The following is an 18752-nucleotide window of genomic DNA, read 5'->3' as shown; positions in this document are numbered from 1 at the left end:
CCCGGGAGAGAGCGATGGGTACATAACATTTTCACACATCTCTAGTGTAAGAACGTGGCCAAAACAAGCTCTGAAAGTAAGAGATGTCCTGATGTACTTCATAACTGCAAGAACTTGGTCATTCACTGTGGTTGCTTCCATTGCCTCCCCAGGTTTATTATTTAAATTTGCACTGAAGTAGACAATACCTCCCTTAGTTTAAATTACAAGAATAGAAGCATTAATCATAGTGAGAATGCATTTCAAAATAGGTGAACATAACCTGACTATATGTTCAAATCTCTGTAAGCTCAGGCTTGTTGGAGAGCCCTTAGGTTCTCTCTTGTTATCTAAATAAGCTGACAATCTCTGCAGCTTAATCTTCATAGAAATCATACCTTGCTGCTCAGGCCCTTTTCTCTGACAGCCATGCTAGACCCACAAAGAGAGGAAGTGCAGAGTTCACAACAAGTTCAGAAGTCAGTACTTTGCTCCGAGACACTTGCACATTTTTTAAGTCACACCTGTGTTAGCCATCTCCTCCACAGTCGGGCTCCTGCCAGTCAGTACCGTGTTTTCCTGTGCAAATGGTCTCTAAACTTTGCACCTCTCTTCGTTGTTTTTTTTTTTAATTAAATGAGAGAAGAATGCGGGCGACACCTTTAACAACTAGGGATGGGATGGGAGGAACTTTGCCCAATGTTCTTGGTTTTTGTCCTTCCTTCATCTGTCTCATTTCCTGCACAAAGCAGCCCATGGCTGTGCCAACGGAGGAGGAGGGTTAATTATATCTTCATTAATGGGATGAAAGGATGAAACTTTACTTAAAGTTTCAAAGGACCAAAAACCAAGGGACTGAAAACCAAGGGATCAAAAACCAAGGCCACTGAGATTGCAAGTTGTCAGTGGGAATATATTCTCCTGCAAACTGTGCTGCAAGTAATTCAGGTATTCTACATCTCAAGGATTAACACACAATAAAAAGACTTGCAGTTCAATAGGAAATAATGCACCGTGTTGCAGCCCTTGGTTTTTATCCCTAGATTATGAGTTAGATACAGAGTATTGGCAACTATTTGTGCTAGACAACATTTTTGAAAAAACCCTCGTGTATTTGTGATCAGGAGATCCAAGAGTGCCTCAGGAACCATGGCACCTTTGTAGAGGTTAAAACCTTTGAGCAAATGTCATTGTTCATATTTCCTCCTGTATCAGCACAAGGACAACCTCCATCTTAGTCAGAGAACAGCCAGCGTGTCATGGAGGAAGTTTTTCACTCAGTTTTTCACCCAGAGGGGGTGACGCACTGGAACAGGTTGCCCAAGGAAGTTATGGGTGCCCCATCCCTGGAAGCATTCAAGGTCAGGCTGGATGTGGCTCTGGGCAGCCTGGTCTGGTGGTTGGCGACCCTGCACATAGCAGGGGGGTTGAAACTGGATGATCATCATGGTCCTTTTCAACCCAGGCCATTCTATGACTCTGTGATTAATATGACAGCTTCTAACAAAAATTAGTCCCCACCCCAATTAGCTTTGCCACAAAACTCATATACTGTGTGGAAGTTTTAATACTGAAAATAAAGTAAGAGTTACGGTTCTTCCATTGTGGTTACTCAGAGCCTTCTTCTAGCAATTCTCTTTTAATTTTTGTACCGACCAACATTTCCCTAAAAGCACAGAGTCTGGTTTCATTTATACACTAAGTCAACAGCCTCACTTTTATCAGTGCATGATTGGTCACCATTTTATCCATTGTTAACAAGAAATGCTGTATTCACCAGCACAAGTCAGATAATAAACCTGCATTGAGAGAGAATTAAAATGTAAAGCTAGGTTCATCAGTTCCATCTGTGTTTGTGATCTAAATAATAAAAGAACCTCTTTCTTTTAAATTCCCTTTTGTTATGCCTATGAGATTCATTTTAGATTAATCTTTTATTTTTCTTTTATTTCCAAAGGACATCCATTACCTTGCTCTAGATAAGGGTGAATTGGCACTAGCTGAAGTGGCAAAGAAAAAGGCTAATGACATTGATGCAGAATCAATAACTACTGGAATTGGTAAGAATTAATGGTGTTTAAAAAGCCCTTTTTGTTGTAATCAATACTTGTCCTGTACAACACTGTGTTATGTTTGTGGGGGCTTAGTGGTTCGATTGTATTGTTTTATTTGAAAGTGAGGCAGTATTTTTATACATAACTGAAGAGTGAAGCTTATAAAAATGACAGAGCCTTACCTTTCACTGCCCATATGAGGACTGTGTCAATGCAGGAGCTGCAGAACAAAAAAGATTAGCATACTATGGCTGTGTAGAAAAGTTCAGACTGCTCAAAATGAACTCAGATTCCCCTCAGGTAAGAACCTGAATCCAGAAATCTTTCTCGTGCCAAGAAGATTAAAGGCCAGGTATGGCAATCTCATTCACCCATTTGCTTGTACACGCAATCCCAATAACTGGAATCATGTTGTGACTACATTGGAAGCATTCAGAGGGAACATTTACTGATGAGAACATAAGGCATCGATCCTGGCTGTAAAGGCTTTGCTTCACACTCAGTGGGCTCCTGCAGTTTTGTATAGAGGACTGATTCAAAAGTCACAGCATTAGACTAACAGCACTAACACAATTTTTCAGACAAGGGAAGTTGTGATTTATTTGTTTTCTCCATGTGTTTCCTTTGAATTATCATGAAGAGATGTATGCAAATAGGTGGATTATTCTGATTCTTCGGGTCTAAAACATAGTCCAAGCGGAAAGTGTCTACAGAAGTCTAGAAAGCTGACCTCCAGCAGAGAGAGGGGGAAAAAATGGGCACAAGATGTTTGTGTAATGTGTGCACAATGCTAATTAGCTTATGCCGCCTTGAATATTAGATAAAGCCACTCCTGTCCTTGCCTCTTGCCAAGAATACAGAGTATCACTGACGCTTGGGAGAAAGAGTCAGAAAACCTTTGAGATTCTGAACAACGCAGGGTTATTTTTGGGACCTAAAAATCAGAATTGTTCTCCTATGCACAGAGTATATATTGAGCCTTTCAAATGTATGGAAGTGCAGAGAGGCTGTATCTAAGTTTGTGAGGTTGTTTCGGTGTATGCAGATACAAGCTGCTGACTTGCAAGGTTATGCAGTGCAGCGACACCACCTTACCTCTCTGGCAGAGCAGAAATCAAGCAGTGCCTATCCTGAGCACTTCTCTTTTTCAAGCCTAAGTCACTTTTGCATCCCAGTTCTGCCTTCGTACAAAGCTCTCTGACCCCTAGTATTGCCTAATAGAATTGAGATGCTGAAGAGTTGTTTCTGATCGTTATCTGTTTTCTTAGTCATGTAAAAATGCACTTAATCCAGAAAAATTAAACCTTAGTCTGTCTTCATTTTATTCCTTGCAAACTATTAATTTCTGAAGGTAGGCAGCTTTAAAGTTCACCAGCTTATAGAAACTGACACAAGAAAAGGGATAGGGAAGAAATGTGAGATGATCGCAAGTGTCTTAATAACATATCAGAGGTGATACGTGTATTACTGCAGTTCAGTTGTAGCAGGTACACAGCGTTCCCCTTCTTGAGAGCAGTCCTGGAATTCCCCATAAGCATGAATTATTAAAGTCACTTTATATGATAAAGTCTTTATTCTCATTTGCCGAATAATTAACTATCAGGATGACTTAAAATACTTCGTAAATTCAATGCCCCTGGGACAAACTGTCAGTGAGATTCAGTCTATTAACAGTAATGAATTTGCATCCAATTCATTTTATATGAAAATAAACAGGAGTCTCCCATGAGTTCGTTTCAATTCAGATCGGATCTCACCTTAAACACCTGAAATCTCAGCCACGGGTTTTGTTTTATCATACTTTATTCCAAGGTCCTTTCTTTTTAATGTTTTATTTCAGAAACTGCTGTTAGGGAAAAAAAAACAAACCAAAACAAAACAAAAAGGTGTCATGATGAATGAGTTTTGTGAACCCATGATAACACAAGAAGATTAACAAGTGCTTTCTATGTAAATGACTGCATTTATCTAATATTTTTGTGAAGGGCAGTGAAAATCATGCCAGCACCAGAAGCTTTAAAATAAGTTCCAAACAAGTCTCTGCCTCTTATCCATCTCCAAAGCTGAGTCTTCATCATTGAGTTCCTGCTCCCTGGGGCTTTCTGCTGCTTAGTCACCAATGGTCATACTTCCTAGGTCAATCCCCAAACAACTTGAATGCCCACTTGAGGCTCCTACAAGAAGGCAGCAAGCTAAGCAAATGAGGCCCAAGGTATGCTGAACATTACCTTAGGGAATATTAATACAACATATTTCCTGTACATGGTACAATACAGTGTTTTGTCCTAAATAGTACTGATTTGAACCAACATCTGCATCTAGTGATATTTCCTGAGCTAGCCCATCCCCAAAACTCAGGTCTCCTCTACTTGAGTTAGTGCTCCTGGCCAGTTCCCAAGCTCTTGGGAGTGCTCTGATTGCCCAGATATATTTAATTTGTCAAAATATTTCTGTGTATAGGGCTTACTTCAAACATAAAATACATAAAACTCAAACTTCTGGAAAAGTTTGAAGCCCTTACCAGTGATGTAAAATGACAATACAATTTCAGCTTGAACTTATAAATGTCATCTATAATCACTGCTGGTTTCCTCACATATATTAAATCAAGATTTTTGTCGAGATAAAACTAAAAATAGATCTATTGTTTCAAAGTTTTCTGAATGTTATCTGTCCTCAGCCCACCGCTAGATCATAGCTTGCTGTACGCTGTTTCCAACAAGCCGCCATCAAAACAAGGAATGGCTGGGTTCAGGTGGCCGAAACACCTGTAGAACTTCAGAGCATTGTAGTTTCGTGAGAATACTGCCGAGCAGGGTGAAGTGTCAAGTGAGCTCGCTGCTACTCCTTGCCTATGGTTTTGGCAGGATCAGATATTTTGTTCAACTGATTAAAATCTTCTAAAGAAAATTATTCTCATAATATTTTATGTTTGACAGCCTGTGAAAATGCATCTTGAGGCGTGAGCAGATTGAAGTAATGGTACCGTACACCTCTGAGTATACACCAGCAGTCTCCTCTTTCCTTGCTCCCAGTTGATCAGCAGACCAGTGGCTGTAGATGTTGTTACCTCTGCCAAACTTTTCCCATTGAGTTATTTCTGTAGTAGACCTACAAGTTCCTTAATGAGGTCAGGGAGTTCTCATTTAGTCTTGAATATTGTGTGCACTTCATTTCACTGTATTAAAGCGGAGAGGATTTTCTTCCATGTTGACAATATTTACAGGCTTACTAATGATTTTGTTTATGGGTGTAGCCTCCCAGGTGCACTCCTGGACAAAGTAACAGGGTACGATATTGTCTGTGGTGGAAGAGCGCATCTTCTCAATGAACTGTAGGTTGCTAACGTAAAACTTGGGTGACAAAGAACTGACATGGCACAGCCTGTTAAGAAATGCCATAACTAATAATGATCATGGGGGTGAAGAACTCAGCCTTTCAGACATCATTGCTCAATGAATATCCAATGAAGAGCGTATGCAGTCAGTGTCAGAAAGTTTCCCAAGGCCAACTTCCAACAAATTACATTAGGGCCTAGCAAGATGATTTCAACCTTCAAATCAATAGCTTTTACCCAAAAGGGATTCATGTTTTGACAAGATAGATAAATGCTGCATAGTTCAGAGGCAAATTGGGAAGCCCTGTATTTCTACTTAAAATTAAATTCAGAATATTAGTAACACTGATGTTTAGGTAGCATTTCTAACAGAGGCATCGTAACAGTGAGATAGGATATCTTACCAATTTGCACAGAGGCTGTGAAATTCTTACACTGTTCATAAAATGACATTTAAACTGTAGGGGCCCTAAAGCTTTCACCTTATTGGCAAGGAACATCACCAGCTTGAGCCTTAAGCAGAGAGTGTTCATTTCTTCTCAGTTCTTGGGTTTTTTACCTTGAATGGCTTGCATGTTCTTTCTGATAGTTCTTAATGGCACATGCCACAGTCTTCATGCAGTCTGTCTGAGACACCAGTCTGGTGTCAAATACATCCTGCTGCTTCCAAATCGCTTGTGTCATAACTCACATCTTCACCTATTCCTAAGAGTCCAGATGAGCCCACTTGCATTTCAGACAACATGTAGAACTGTCCGCTTGGTTTGTCACCTTCCCGGGCCCTGCATTAGTGTGGTCAAAAACAGTTGTTTCTCTTCTGATCGTAATGACTCCTTGATGTACTGTTTCTGACACTGATGACAAAGCCTTCTTCATTTCCTACTCTTACTTGACACGCACATCATCTTCCTCTTGCTATCAGATTTCAAGCAAACTGAGAATCCCAGCCTTTTATTTGGTGGCATGAGTTTTATTTCACTGCATAAAGTGTTGATGGCATGCTTAAAGGTATTGCCCAGTACACAGATGAAGTGTGGTCTGGGAGCACTTGGGGGGCACCAGCCAATGCTACAGTTTTCTTGAGCTCAGCTCCTTTAAGTTTTGTTTCATTTGTTTTAGTTAAGGTCTATAGTAATGCCAAACTATTTTTGGCTCCACCTCATCTCACCCCTTCACTCACTTGTGTCATGATGTCAGTTTTGATCTATACCTTCCCATTGCTAGACATCTTTGCCTAAAGACATAATCCTCAGCCCCTAATAATTATAAGCACATCAAAGGCTAGCTGGTTTGCTTAGCTGCAGAGGTCCACACAAAGATCTGTGTATCTTCACTTGAAAGAGATTTATAGTTTTCTGTCAAGCTTTGGAATAATCTTGGCATGCCTTTTTCTTCCTTCTTCATCGTGACATATCCTTGCCCACTCCAAACCTCATTTTGAGCTGCACCACTATATGCCTGAAATTAAGGCAGTATGCTCTGTAATTTTTTGATTGTATTGATTCCCATATTTTTAATGTCTGTCAGCAGTGTATATATATATATACACACACACACACACACACACATATATATAAATGGGATATATATATATATAAATGAGATATATATATATATCCCATTTAACATGAAAAATGTTTAACAAGAGCTCATAGATGACCATGATTTTTCCTTCATTTTAAATGATGTATTTGCTGTACTTTGTATTTGCTGTACTTACATTAAGTTATTGCAAGGTATGTCTCTTGTCACAGATCATTTCAGTGCATTTCTAGCTTATCCCTCCCGCACAGTTGGTGCATGTGAACAACAGAGAGGGGATGACACTAATTACCAAGAAAACAGCTGATTTTTTGTAGCAGCTTATCAAGAAGTGACTTGCAAAAGTGTAAACAATTCACAGTGAGATTCCTTGAGTGAGGATGCTAAATGACAAAGAACAATTCAGCTTAAAAGATCTCCAAGGGATGCCCATGGCATGGCATTGCAGTAAAGAGAAGTGAATGCGCAATCATTAATATGTCTGTTATTACTAGCAATTTAAATAGTATATTTATATAGTTCTCTATTTAAAATAAAGGCAGAAATACATTGTATGTGTAGAGAGATACATCACAAGTAACAAGTCTAAAGTCATTAAAAGATACACATTTTTAAAGCAGGGCATTTGTGCCTATGTCCAGCTGAAATCTCTGTATGGATAACTACACTTTCCTTCCCAGCCATACACACTTCACAGTTCCAGTCAAAATTCAGTGTTCTTTACTTCCCTGCTCTGACATTATGGAGTGTTGCCTTCTACTCCATGAAGATCTGTATTTCTACATGTCTGTAACTTGTGTCATACCTGAAGAAGGCCTTCTCCAACATCTGTCCTGTTTTTTCTTGCTAGCTACTCAAAATGGAAAGGGGACATTTGGGGTACTAGGATTGTGAGTTCTCAGTTCTGGCTCTGCAGACCAAAGTCAATTTAAATAAGAAGCACACGTAGTTGAAGTAACTGTTGAAACAAGCTATCAAAGAAATTGATGCATGGAAAGCGCCTTTGCATGGAGAGTAAATGAATACCTTTCTGGGAAATAGGTTTTAACCAAATACAATTTATATATGAGTCAAACACAAGTTTTTCTGGCTCAGTGTAGGATACCTGGATGAAATTTAATGGCCTGTAATTCACTGTAGGTCAAACTAGATGAGTTGTACTGTATCATTACAGTGTAATATTCATATGTACTGGATTCCTGTCTTGCCTACAGCTCTGTGAAAAAGCCCCTGGTAAATCTCCCATTAGCTTCAAAAAGCCCACATGTAGGCTGAAAGACTGCAGTTAGAAGCCACATAATGTATATTCACACATCTTGTAGTATGCACGTGTGTGTGTACATAAGTGGGTGTTATGTTTACACATACTCAGCCAAAAACTGTCCAGTCATAAAAATAGCTCTAACTCCGAACATGAGCGTTAGATTAATTATTACGTGTTTACATTTTGCTTTGTGACATCAGCAGCCACAGCTGGGTTTTGGGTTTTTTGGGGGGGAAAGAAGAAGAAATCACAGCAGGAGGTGCTTTCATAATTGCCGTAGCTGCCTGGGAGCGAGGATCTGTAAGTTCACAGTGTGTCAGAGGCATGTTTGTCTCACACACCCTTGAGCCATCCTCGAGCCTCTAGGTTTCTGATAGGGAACTTGCTGGTTGCATTTCTATGCACCGAAAAGAGTTGGCAAACACATATTTGCATGGCAGTTGGTATGTGTTTTGTCCTGTTTGTTCTGCGTAACATAACGTGATGTGACAGGCTGCAATTTATCACATCGGTGGCATGACAGCAGAGGAATGGGAAAAGAGGTATAATGGTGGTCTGATGCAAGGCGTCAACTTAGCATTAGGCTGTAGTATCTCAACATGAGGTCTTTTTATACTCGCCTACCAAATAATTATCACCAAACGTTCCCCCTGCAGGTGAGTTTAAGAAGTGGAGATCAGATATTGCATAGTCAACATCAGGGGAGAGCTGTAGATATGAGTTTGGAAAGAACAATGCTTGTCAATAGGAGACTCTTTGCACATCTGCTTTCTGATGAAACAAATAAACAGAAACACTGGAGGATAATTTATTTATTACATCCTCTTTCCCTACATCCCCTGCCGCACTACAGGCTGGGGATGCCATGGAATTGCTGCTGGCAAAATTGAAGGTTGGAACTGTTTTCCTCCAAAGGCTGCTCAAGAGACTGCTTGACAGTTTATCCCCAGAAAACTCCTTTATCAAAACCAAAGATGTTTGATGACCTGATCTGAGCTCTTGTTGAGTGCTTTCAGCCTATCAAAACCGAGTGCCCCGATAAAAGCCTGTCTGTTGGTGTTCTGCTCTGGAGAAAGCTGTGGGGAAGAGCTCAGCTGGGTCCAAGAGAAAGCTTTGCACCCATTGCTGCTGTCCACCTTGCACTGTCTGAGGAACTACGTTCTCCCCAAAGAAGAAATAATGCAAGCTGTTAGAGGAAACGCATTGATGGAAAGCTGGTGGACAACACTTAATACCATGCAACAAATATGTCAGAATTAATGGCTTTTTTTCCTCAACATGCCTCATCAAATGCGTTTCATTTCAGCTATTTGAAATGCAGCTTCTTTAAATATTCTTCCTGTGGATTAGTTGGCACTGAAACTTCTTAAAATCTCAGTGCTGTGAGACTGCTGCAGCTCCCAAACTCATGCATGAATGGTATCTTTGAGTTCACGATACCAAGAAGTCCTGAACTGTGCTAGATTTCGACCTGTAAAATTTAGTCTTAAAAACAGATCATGAGGCAACGTTGGTTATCTCTGTATTGTTGATATTATGAAATGGCAGAATATTATAATAAGATGAAAAGATAGTATTAATAACAGCTTAAGCATGTATGATGATCATTATAATTACTTATTTACTGTGGGTACACGATAAGTGTCCCACCTTATCATCTTTATGATTAAGTAAAGAGCTTGATTTCTGCCTCCTACCCTCCTAGCCCAGGCCTGGCTGCAACCCATGGCATTTGGGCTCCTGGCTCTCATGTCCTCACCACAACCTCCCTCCTCCTGCCCATATTAATCTGCTACCTGATACTTTTGCACGATGTGACCTACCTTCCTCTGCTACATAATGCTGTGGTTATCTGCATACCTCAGCTGGATTTGGGCATTGGCTTTGCTAATAGTCTTCCTGTTGAAAATGCCCCCCCCCCCGAAGATGCTAATATATGGCTGAAGTGCACTGGTAAAAAGCAAATTTGGGGGCCATCCCAGAGCCCTTGCAGAATAACCTTATTTCACCTCCTGTCAGTGCCCTGACATGAGCCTGACATGCGCTCACCCTCTGACTGCAACCCACAGAAGGAGGGATGTGGAACCCAGTCTGAACTGCTGAATCATCATCTCAGTCTCATTGCAAAATTCCACCACATGACTACCTAAACAACGTAAACTTTTAATAACCAAATGGAAGATGATTGGTACAGTTGCTACGTATATATACGTGTATTTACTACATAGGGTGCATTGTAGCCAAAGAAAACCAGTCGTGAGGTGCTTGCTGGGAGCTCTTGCTTTTTGCCTGCAGATGGGGAGGCATTTAGCACACAGTGTGGACATAGAGTCCATGTGCATGTAGTTGGCTGTGCTGAAAGACTGTGCTGCTGCTGCCTTTTCAGCATGGCAGGGAAGGATTTGAGCCCTTGGTGCTTTCATTTCCCTTTGGGAAGCCCTCTGCGATATGCAGCACTCCTTCCTGCAGCATCCCGCGCCTCAGCCTTGGCTTCTTCCCATCACCCAGCACTGCCCTCCCGGAGTTTGGAGCACAGCCAGGCCAAGCCCATTTTCTAAGCTCACCTATTTTCTGTGATTTGAAGGGATTTTCACAATGCGGCGCTGGGAAATCGGCCATAATACTCTTGTTGCTATCTGCCGTTAGGTGTCAGTGTGACAACAACCATGATGCACAAAGGTTTGTGTAGGGGCGGGCAAGCTACTCCGTCCTCAACTTCTCCTTTCGGGATCGGGGAAAACACAACATGCAACCGAGAGGAAGGGAGAACAGAGCCAGCAACACCTTATTTCAGGTTTTTCCACCGCCTGATGGAAGCTATTTACTAGCAGATAAGTCTGTTTGCGTTTCATTCCGTGCGTCTCGGGGCTCCCGGTGCTGTGCTTCTCAGAGAGGTGCGATATTTACCAAAGCAGGGGAAGAGCTTCTACACACACCGCCCCGACACGCTGTGCTGGGGCAAAAGAAACACTCGCCTCTATTGGTAATTTGCAGTCCGTAGGAGGTAAACAGCTCTGCCCGTGCACAAAGTATTCCTGTAAGGTGATGCCTGCTGAGGTTGGAATAAAACGCTGGATTGGAAAAATAGTGAGGAATTCCATTCATTCAGAAGGAAAGGATCTAAAAACTTTACAAAAAAAATGGTTTTAAAACAACATTTTTTTTCCCACTCAAAATGATCCATTTTTTCAGTGTGCGGGTGGTATGCAAAGTAAAGAAACAGTAAAAATGCGATACATGTAAAGGGGTTTCTTTTGAAATCAAGTTTCAAATGCTTCCCAAGGTGAGATGACAAAGGTAGCACCCAATTTTTGTTTAGATGGGAGTTTTTAAACTCAGTACGGATAGGGAATAAAAATCAGTTTTGGCCAAACAAACAAAAAAATGTCTTAGTTTTCTCAGGGATGGGGGAATCTGTTTGCAAGAAAACAACAGATCTGGAGACACTTTGGAAACAGCTTTGCCTTCCTCGTGCCTCCTTAGGGATAGAAGGGATTGTGAGCATCGCTTAACTTCGTGGCCATGATGATGTTCTCCCATTCCTTACTCTCCTCATCTTGCCTAGAAAGCTGTCTCCAGTGCTCCAGTGATTTGCACCCTAAAGCAGGACAGAGGCAGCGGGGGTAGGACAGGCAGCAGCCAGGCGAGCAGCAAACACCTCTGGGAGATGTGGGGTGTGGGCAAGGCTGATGCTGGCACGTAGGGGGAGGAAAGGATTGCTCCAGTTGTTCAGGAATGTGGAAAGATGCTTTGTAAGGGCGAACTTTCCCTATTGAACCTGGATTGCTTTCTGTGGATACAAAATGCACTTAAGTGATAAGAGGAGCAACACTGTATTCAACGGATATAAGAGAATGCAGGCTGGGTTAATTACCTTCCTTTGAAAAAAAATATCTATTTCTTTTTCTGCAAAAGTGAGCATCTGTTTGAAACAGTCTTATCTCCAAACTCCTGTTGTGCGCTTCAGCAAGAAGAGTGAGGGAGGGAATAAAACAGGGCTGGGGGGAGACATCGAGATCTTTCTCTTGGAGCTTTTCCTCTGTTGGCCTCACCACCCACCCAGTTCCCTGCCAGCAGCCTCTGTGCTGACCTGGCCATGGCAGTCTATAAGGCCTTTGGGCACCCAAACCAGGTGTCAGCGAGCCCGTGCAGTGAGCTGGGCAGGTGAGCGACAGCCCCAAAATGCCTATCAGGGAGAACCTGCCCTGATATCTGCTTCAGTGCCTTCATTAGCCACACCTTGCTGCTAAATTGTCAAGTGTCAGTCAGGGTGCTCCAGAGATGGTTACAACAAGGCGTGCTCTAATACCCCAACTGCTTTCATGTCCCAGTGCCTTCGGGTGCTTTTAGTAAACACATCCAAGTTTCATCTCATGCAGTGGGATTTAGCCAAGAGACACCGAACAGAGCACTGTGTAAGTGTCATTAAGAGAGCTTAGTAGCAGGATGTCAGAATGTATGTTGTGTGAGTGTGTATGCACACGCAACTTGCACATACACATCTTTTGGCACCAGCGAGGTTTAAAACAGGATATCAGCACCACACATGTGGCAAGTTTCAAATTCATCTCATCGGCACATCTAGCTTTGTAGCATCATAGAATCATAGGGGTTGGAAGGGACCTCTGGAGATCATCGAGTTCAACCCCTCTGTTTCCTCTGTGGATATGCACGCAACAAACCTGACAAAACTTGGCACTCATTTTATGGGAATTTACCCAAGAAATTCAAGACTGTGTATCGTAATTCTTAAAGCACAACAACAACGAAAGTGGGAGATCAATATTTTTCAATGCTCTGAAAAAAACCCAACATGCGAGTATTTTTAACTTTGATGTATGTTACATGGTAATCATCTTGTTGGTATCAGGAGAAGTTTACTCTACACAGCCTTCCAGCATAAGCCACTTCTTTTCCATGAGTTCCACTGGCTGTGTGTGAGCACGTTTGCCTGGCAGAAGCCAGCAAGCACTGCTGATTTGTAATTATTGTTTTGTTTACAGATGGCATTCCCATTTTTCTGTTATTTGGATTAGGGAACCAACCGGTCCCAACTTTTTTCTTCATTAAAAGTAAAAGAAAAAAAAAAAAATCTCCTTTTAATAAGTGTACGCTTCACACTTTCAAACTTCAATAGCATGGAATGTTTCACTTGATCAGAAAGCTGATTTAATTTGCTGCTAGGTTAAATGTTAAAGGTTTCAGTCTTATGACCATGAATTCTCAAATTAAATTCAGCGCATTGCTTAAATTTCTAGCTGCAGTGCATTTAGGCTAATTGCTTTGGTAAGTTGGATGCTTAGTAACTACCACTCTCCTGAATTTTCGTCTTTAGAGGAGAGCAGTGAAATAAGCCTGAGGGGCGCAGGTGGGCTTGCCTGCTCTTTGGGATTCACCTGTGGGGTCTTTGGATATCTCTTCCAGTCTGACCACATCCTCAGACCATGTCTGATGAGGCTGTTCTGCTGACAAGGGAGAGAATTTAAACACCTGTAGGTTTGAGCTATTTAAGCCCAAATCAGTTTTGAAGCAACAAGAAAGGCTGAGCAAAATGGTTCAGATTTCAGTCAGTTGTCAGCTAAATGTGTGCACTGGGCCTTCAACTATTTGGCCAGACACATCTTGATTGCTTGGCTTTTGTTTTCACCCTTGGAAAGTCAGCTGGATAATAGCCCCTAGCCAAAGCCTATTCTGCAATGCTGTAAGTGGGCAGGGCCTGGGGGCCAGCAGGAGAGCTCACCCAAAAAATACCGAGCTATCTTGACATATTTCCTAACTTTTGTTTTTTTTTGGTCTGCCAACTTATTTGCACTCCTTCCTTACAGCACTAACCATAAAAATCATTGTCTGAACTTTATCACCATTGATGCTCTGCCCCTCGGGAGGAAGCCACTGTGTAAGCACAGGGTGATGGAAGCAGCAAAGGAAACCTCTGCTAGCTGCACATGGGCAAGCCCCGAGCACCTAGCCCGAGTGCCTAGCTTTTTCCTCTTTGTTAAGGCTTTTAGTTCTCACGCAACATATATATGTCATTAAATGGCCGATGCCTCTTTGCACACGTTGTTGTGATGGCCTGTGGCAACCTGAATTAATCGTTTCTGTAGTTGGTGGTGGTTACTAGCAGTAATTATTATAATTTGCATTTATAAAAACACCTTTCATCTAAGGATCTCAAAATGCTTTTGCGCACATTTAATTAAGCTTCACAACATCCTGTGAGGTAAGTGTCAAGAGCATTGTTATATCCACTTTTACACCGGATTCCCCAAGAAAACAAGGTCAGTCCGTACCATTGCTGGTGTTTGGGTCACATCATGCTTGCACTGGATAAAGCAGGAACCAGGGGTGCCAGTCTCGGTCACTGTGTGCATCCCACATCACTGCATGGCCACTGTTCATGCAGGCAGAACAGCCAAAGCCCAGATCTCTGATTTGACAGGGCCAGTTCCTTCCCTCGGAGACTTCAGCTGCAGAAAAGTCTTGGGAGGAAAAACCAATCAGCACATATTGTACAAGACAACCCGTGCTGCAAAAGTATCTTCTTTCCCTCATTTTCTACCATGAAGTTTAAGCCTCTCTCTGTATCTATGCTCAGTGAGACCTTGCTACTGCAGCTGAAGGCAAGAAACCAGCTGCAAGCAATGTGAAGTTACCCTCTAGAAGACTCTCCCTGTCTGAGCAGAAGCTGCATGCACTTCATCACCAACCTTGGGTAAACTCTATGTGCTATGAGCCCTCCCAAGACCAATCCCATCCACGGTTACCACTTGACCACAGCATTTAGAGGTGGGGACAACATGAGATTTGACACTCGAGAGGACAACAGCAGAAGACAGTTTTCAAAAGCCCATTTCTTCTCCATAAATTTGACAGTGTTGTTTGAACTGAACCCTGCTCCCTGTAGGCTCTTGGTGAGCCCCAAGGAAGGTAGGTCTGTGTAGGTGCCTGCAGGTTGGGTAAGAAGTCCAGGGCCTTGCCCTCAGAGTACTTCACTGTCCCATCAATGTATAAAGGCTTGTTTACATGCGACAATGACCAGATTAACTATTTTGAAAGAACTTTGCCTGTGGATGCATCTAATCCAAAATAAAAGCCACATTTCTAAATTAAGTGGGCTTACAGGTAGGGAATGATTAGTCTGAATAACATGAGAAAGAAAGTTATTTGTCTATAGATCATTCTGCCGGCTTGTTCTGAAGTGGGCTGCCTGGCTGATGCCTCACACTGCTACATTATAAGGCAGGGATGCAGTTGCATATTCATCAGAAACCATGTTTATTGTTAGTATAACCTTTTCTCAAAGGGGGTGTGCCAATGCCAGGCAAGAGGCACGGTGTCCTTGTCCAAGGTCTTGCACACCTCTCTGTCCTCACCTGGTATTATTTCTGGTTTTACCTAGCAGCATGTAATCATTCCTGAAAATATCCTTGTTTGTTTCTAACAGCAGAAAACTCAAGTGGCAGAGGCTTTGATGTGTCCCACTTCACTCATAGGAGATGCCATTAGCAGAGAGGCTTTGTCCTGGTGTCATTGGAGGAGCACCCCAGAGATGCCCAGGGCTTAATCATTCCCAGAGCATCCTCCCAGGGACAGTGTTGCTTACTCCCAAATCCTTTCAGTTCCCACAATTCAATTTACAGGATTCATTCTGCTCCCATGTTTCTCCTATGGCATAAGAGCACACATCATTTCATTTGGCCTGACACCATCTGCTTCACTTCAAGAAGGAGGGGACAGTCAGAAGAGAGGAGAGGAGAGAAAGAGGAAAAGAAGAAAAAATGAAAATGGAATAAAAGAAAATGCAGGAGTGACCAGGGTGTTGCCAGAGTACAGCACCATGGGAATCACATCATCAGGCCCACAGAGAGTCTTGCTGCAGCCACCAGAAAGCTGTGGCAATGACTTCAAATCAGTACTCTGGGGTTTGTTTATCTTTGGGGGGAGTTAAACATTCTGCTTGAGTTATCTCCTATAGCAGTGGGTACTATGTTATCCTCTTTGGACCTCAATCACTCCCAAAGATTCAAGATGAACTCTACCTGCCCAGGCACCAGAGTCAGTGCCCCGAGGAATTTCTTCATATCTCAGGGATATGCAGGATGTGTACTCGCATGCCCTCGCTGCCTCTCAGCACCAGCTGTACATGCAGTTTTGCTTTAGGAACCTGTACCTCCAGTATTGCAATATCTCTTTCAGTCTCTGTCATCAAGAGTTTAAATACAGTTCAGATCAGTGTTAGTGGCCCAGCTCCAGCAGAGGAGAATTGCTGCAATTCGTTATCTTGACAAATTAACTGGTCTGAGGCAATTCCTTTTTGAGAGAGATACAATTAGCTAACTCTTGAACTCTAGCCTTGCTCCAGAGCTATGGCAAAGTCATGCACCTGCTTCAAAAGTTTTGATAACACAACTAAGTACAACTAAGACATTTCCACCTTCAAATATATTCCTACACCAGGAGCTATAGCATGCCATGGTCATGCCTTGCTGTCCTTACATTGCTCTTGTACTCACTGCTGTAAAGGGCTCTGACCTTAGATGAATGAAGAAAGCTTGCATGAAGACCCAGGTGATCTTGTTGAATAGCACCTAGTGAATGGTACTGGTTGAGATCCCTCAGTCTGTACAGACATGATGAAAACAGGATTACCATCAGGTGCAGGAGCTGATGCTCCAGCTTCCCTTCCCTCCTGTCTAGGGGAGCAGTTTTTTTTCTGCCAAGCAAAGGGAAAACAACTACATCATATTTTCAACCTCATATGGGTAGATGCAGTTTCCTTCCCATCCTCTTTGGAAAGCAGCTCCTGCTCTCCACAGCAGCTCACACTTGGGCATCATCTTCCTTTGCACAAGCACTCCCAGTTACTATGAGATATCCCTCAACCATTCATCCAAGCCATATTGGAAGCTGTGTGTGGGATGATAAAGATGTCCTGCAGAAGGCTTGTGTCTGCCTGGAGCCTCTTTGTATGGACGTGGTGGCTCGGAGGTTCCTAGAGCTCTGCTTTGAATTCCAAGCCTTCAGCACGCAAAACATTTAACCCTCAATTTCTTTTCCCCTTTATCAGTTTGGCCAACTTCCAGCTGGCAGCGTTTGCTTGCAGGCTTCAATCCCATGTCTTGTGCTTGCAGATGTCTCTCTGTCTCAATTAACCCCCCAAAATGCTTTTCCTCTCATCTGGCTGGCACATCCCCTCCCTACTCTCTGCCTGCAGGGCAAGAGCTGGCAGTTAGCAGCTGGGTCCCTGGAGGTGCCAGGCAGAGGGTGTTCCCCACATGCAGTGTCAGGGCAAGAAGGAGAGGAACACACTGCTCAGCAGCACTTACTCAGCATGCTCTGGACTGGACCTTGCAGTGCTCTAGGCCATTGGGCCTCTGTGGCATCTCTGGAACACCATGGAAGAAAGATCAGGTCTTCCTGGAGTGCTTTTGCTGAGATGCTCCAGAGCATTCACCCAAGCAGTGGAAACATCTGTGCTCACTAGCACAGCCTTCCTCTGGAACTAGATAGTCATGTAAAATAGGATAAAAAAAAAGGTCTGAAGTACCACTTACCAAACAAAGAAAATGTCTAGTCACCTGGAGCATCCTCCCTCCTGCGCCTGCTCTAATTGCTCAACACAAGCAGCCCTGGACAGTCAGGCTGAGCCTTGGCACTCCAGTTCCTTCTCAGCACTGCGGCTCCTTCTCATACACTGACAGCTGAGAGGAGAGCTGCTCCCTGCTGCCAAGATAATAGGCAAACTTCACACAGTTTGGGCAACCTGATAACATCTGGAGACACGAGCTCTCCACTGCTGGGACACCAGTCAAGCCTTTGAGTGGAGAGGGCCTGGAGTCAAAGCAAATCCTTAGCTTTTCAGGTTTTCTGCTGGCGACCCATCACAGCTCGGTGTTACCACATCTGGATTGTTCCCTTAAGACACACCTTTTTTCTTTAAATTAAGTAGTATTGGCACTGCTAGCATCATTTCCAAGGAACCTGATTACCTAGGCTCCAGGGAGATAGAAAATGATCTGTTCAGCCTATATAGTGGTTAGCTTAATCTTGTGTATAATTCTAGCAGAGCAAATGAGTAGTCAAGATTGAAATCTCTGCAGGAGCTGGTGAGGACTTGGCATTTCCACGCAAAGAAAACTTGAAGCCAGGTTTCACTGCAAGCTACAGAAGGCTGCTAAGTACCATAGTCTGTCTGCCCTGCTCAAAAGAAAGAGTTGTTTGCAGATGTTAACTGCTTCTTTACTAGTATCACATGACTTTTATTTCAATTATTCTTCTTCCTGGCACACCCGCTGAAGCCGTTTTGCTGCTGCTAATATGCCTAATATCCAATCAGTGAAATAATGACATGTTGTGCTCGTGCTAAGAGTTGCTGCTACTTAGTAGTGATTGAAGTGTCTTATCTTCTCAAGTATCAAATTGTTAAATTACAGCACAAATGGGAGATATTCCGATTGAATGTGCCTTTCCCAGCTCTCAGCAGCAACAGCTGTTCTCAATAAGTTTTGAAAGTACTGTAAAAACAGTATTTCAACAAGTAATGTTTGTCAAATGGAGGCATGGCAGCTCTGGGAAT

At 42.7% G+C, this 18752-nt stretch overlaps 1 protein-coding gene across 8 annotated transcripts in view; it reads left to right on the top strand.

The window, feature by feature from the left end:
- Positions 1-18752, top strand: part of WDPCP (WD repeat containing planar cell polarity effector) — a 139170-nt gene that overhangs the window by 106595 nt on the left and 13823 nt on the right. For all 8 annotated transcript variants that reach the window (XR_011903103.1, XM_072332476.1, XM_072332479.1 and 5 more), the window contains one exon: positions 1937-2039. Coding sequence is in view for 7 of the 8 variants with exons in the window: in XM_072332476.1 (XP_072188577.1) it covers positions 1937-2039 (103 nt within the window). In the remaining variant the exon portion in view is untranslated. The remainder of the gene's footprint in view (positions 1-1936; positions 2040-18752) is intronic.

Source organism: Excalfactoria chinensis, chromosome 3 (assembly GCF_039878825.1).
Source record: "Excalfactoria chinensis isolate bCotChi1 chromosome 3, bCotChi1.hap2, whole genome shotgun sequence".
Lineage (NCBI taxonomy): Eukaryota > Metazoa > Chordata > Aves > Galliformes > Phasianidae > Excalfactoria > Excalfactoria chinensis.
This window is presented reverse-complemented; position numbering and strand designations above follow the sequence as displayed.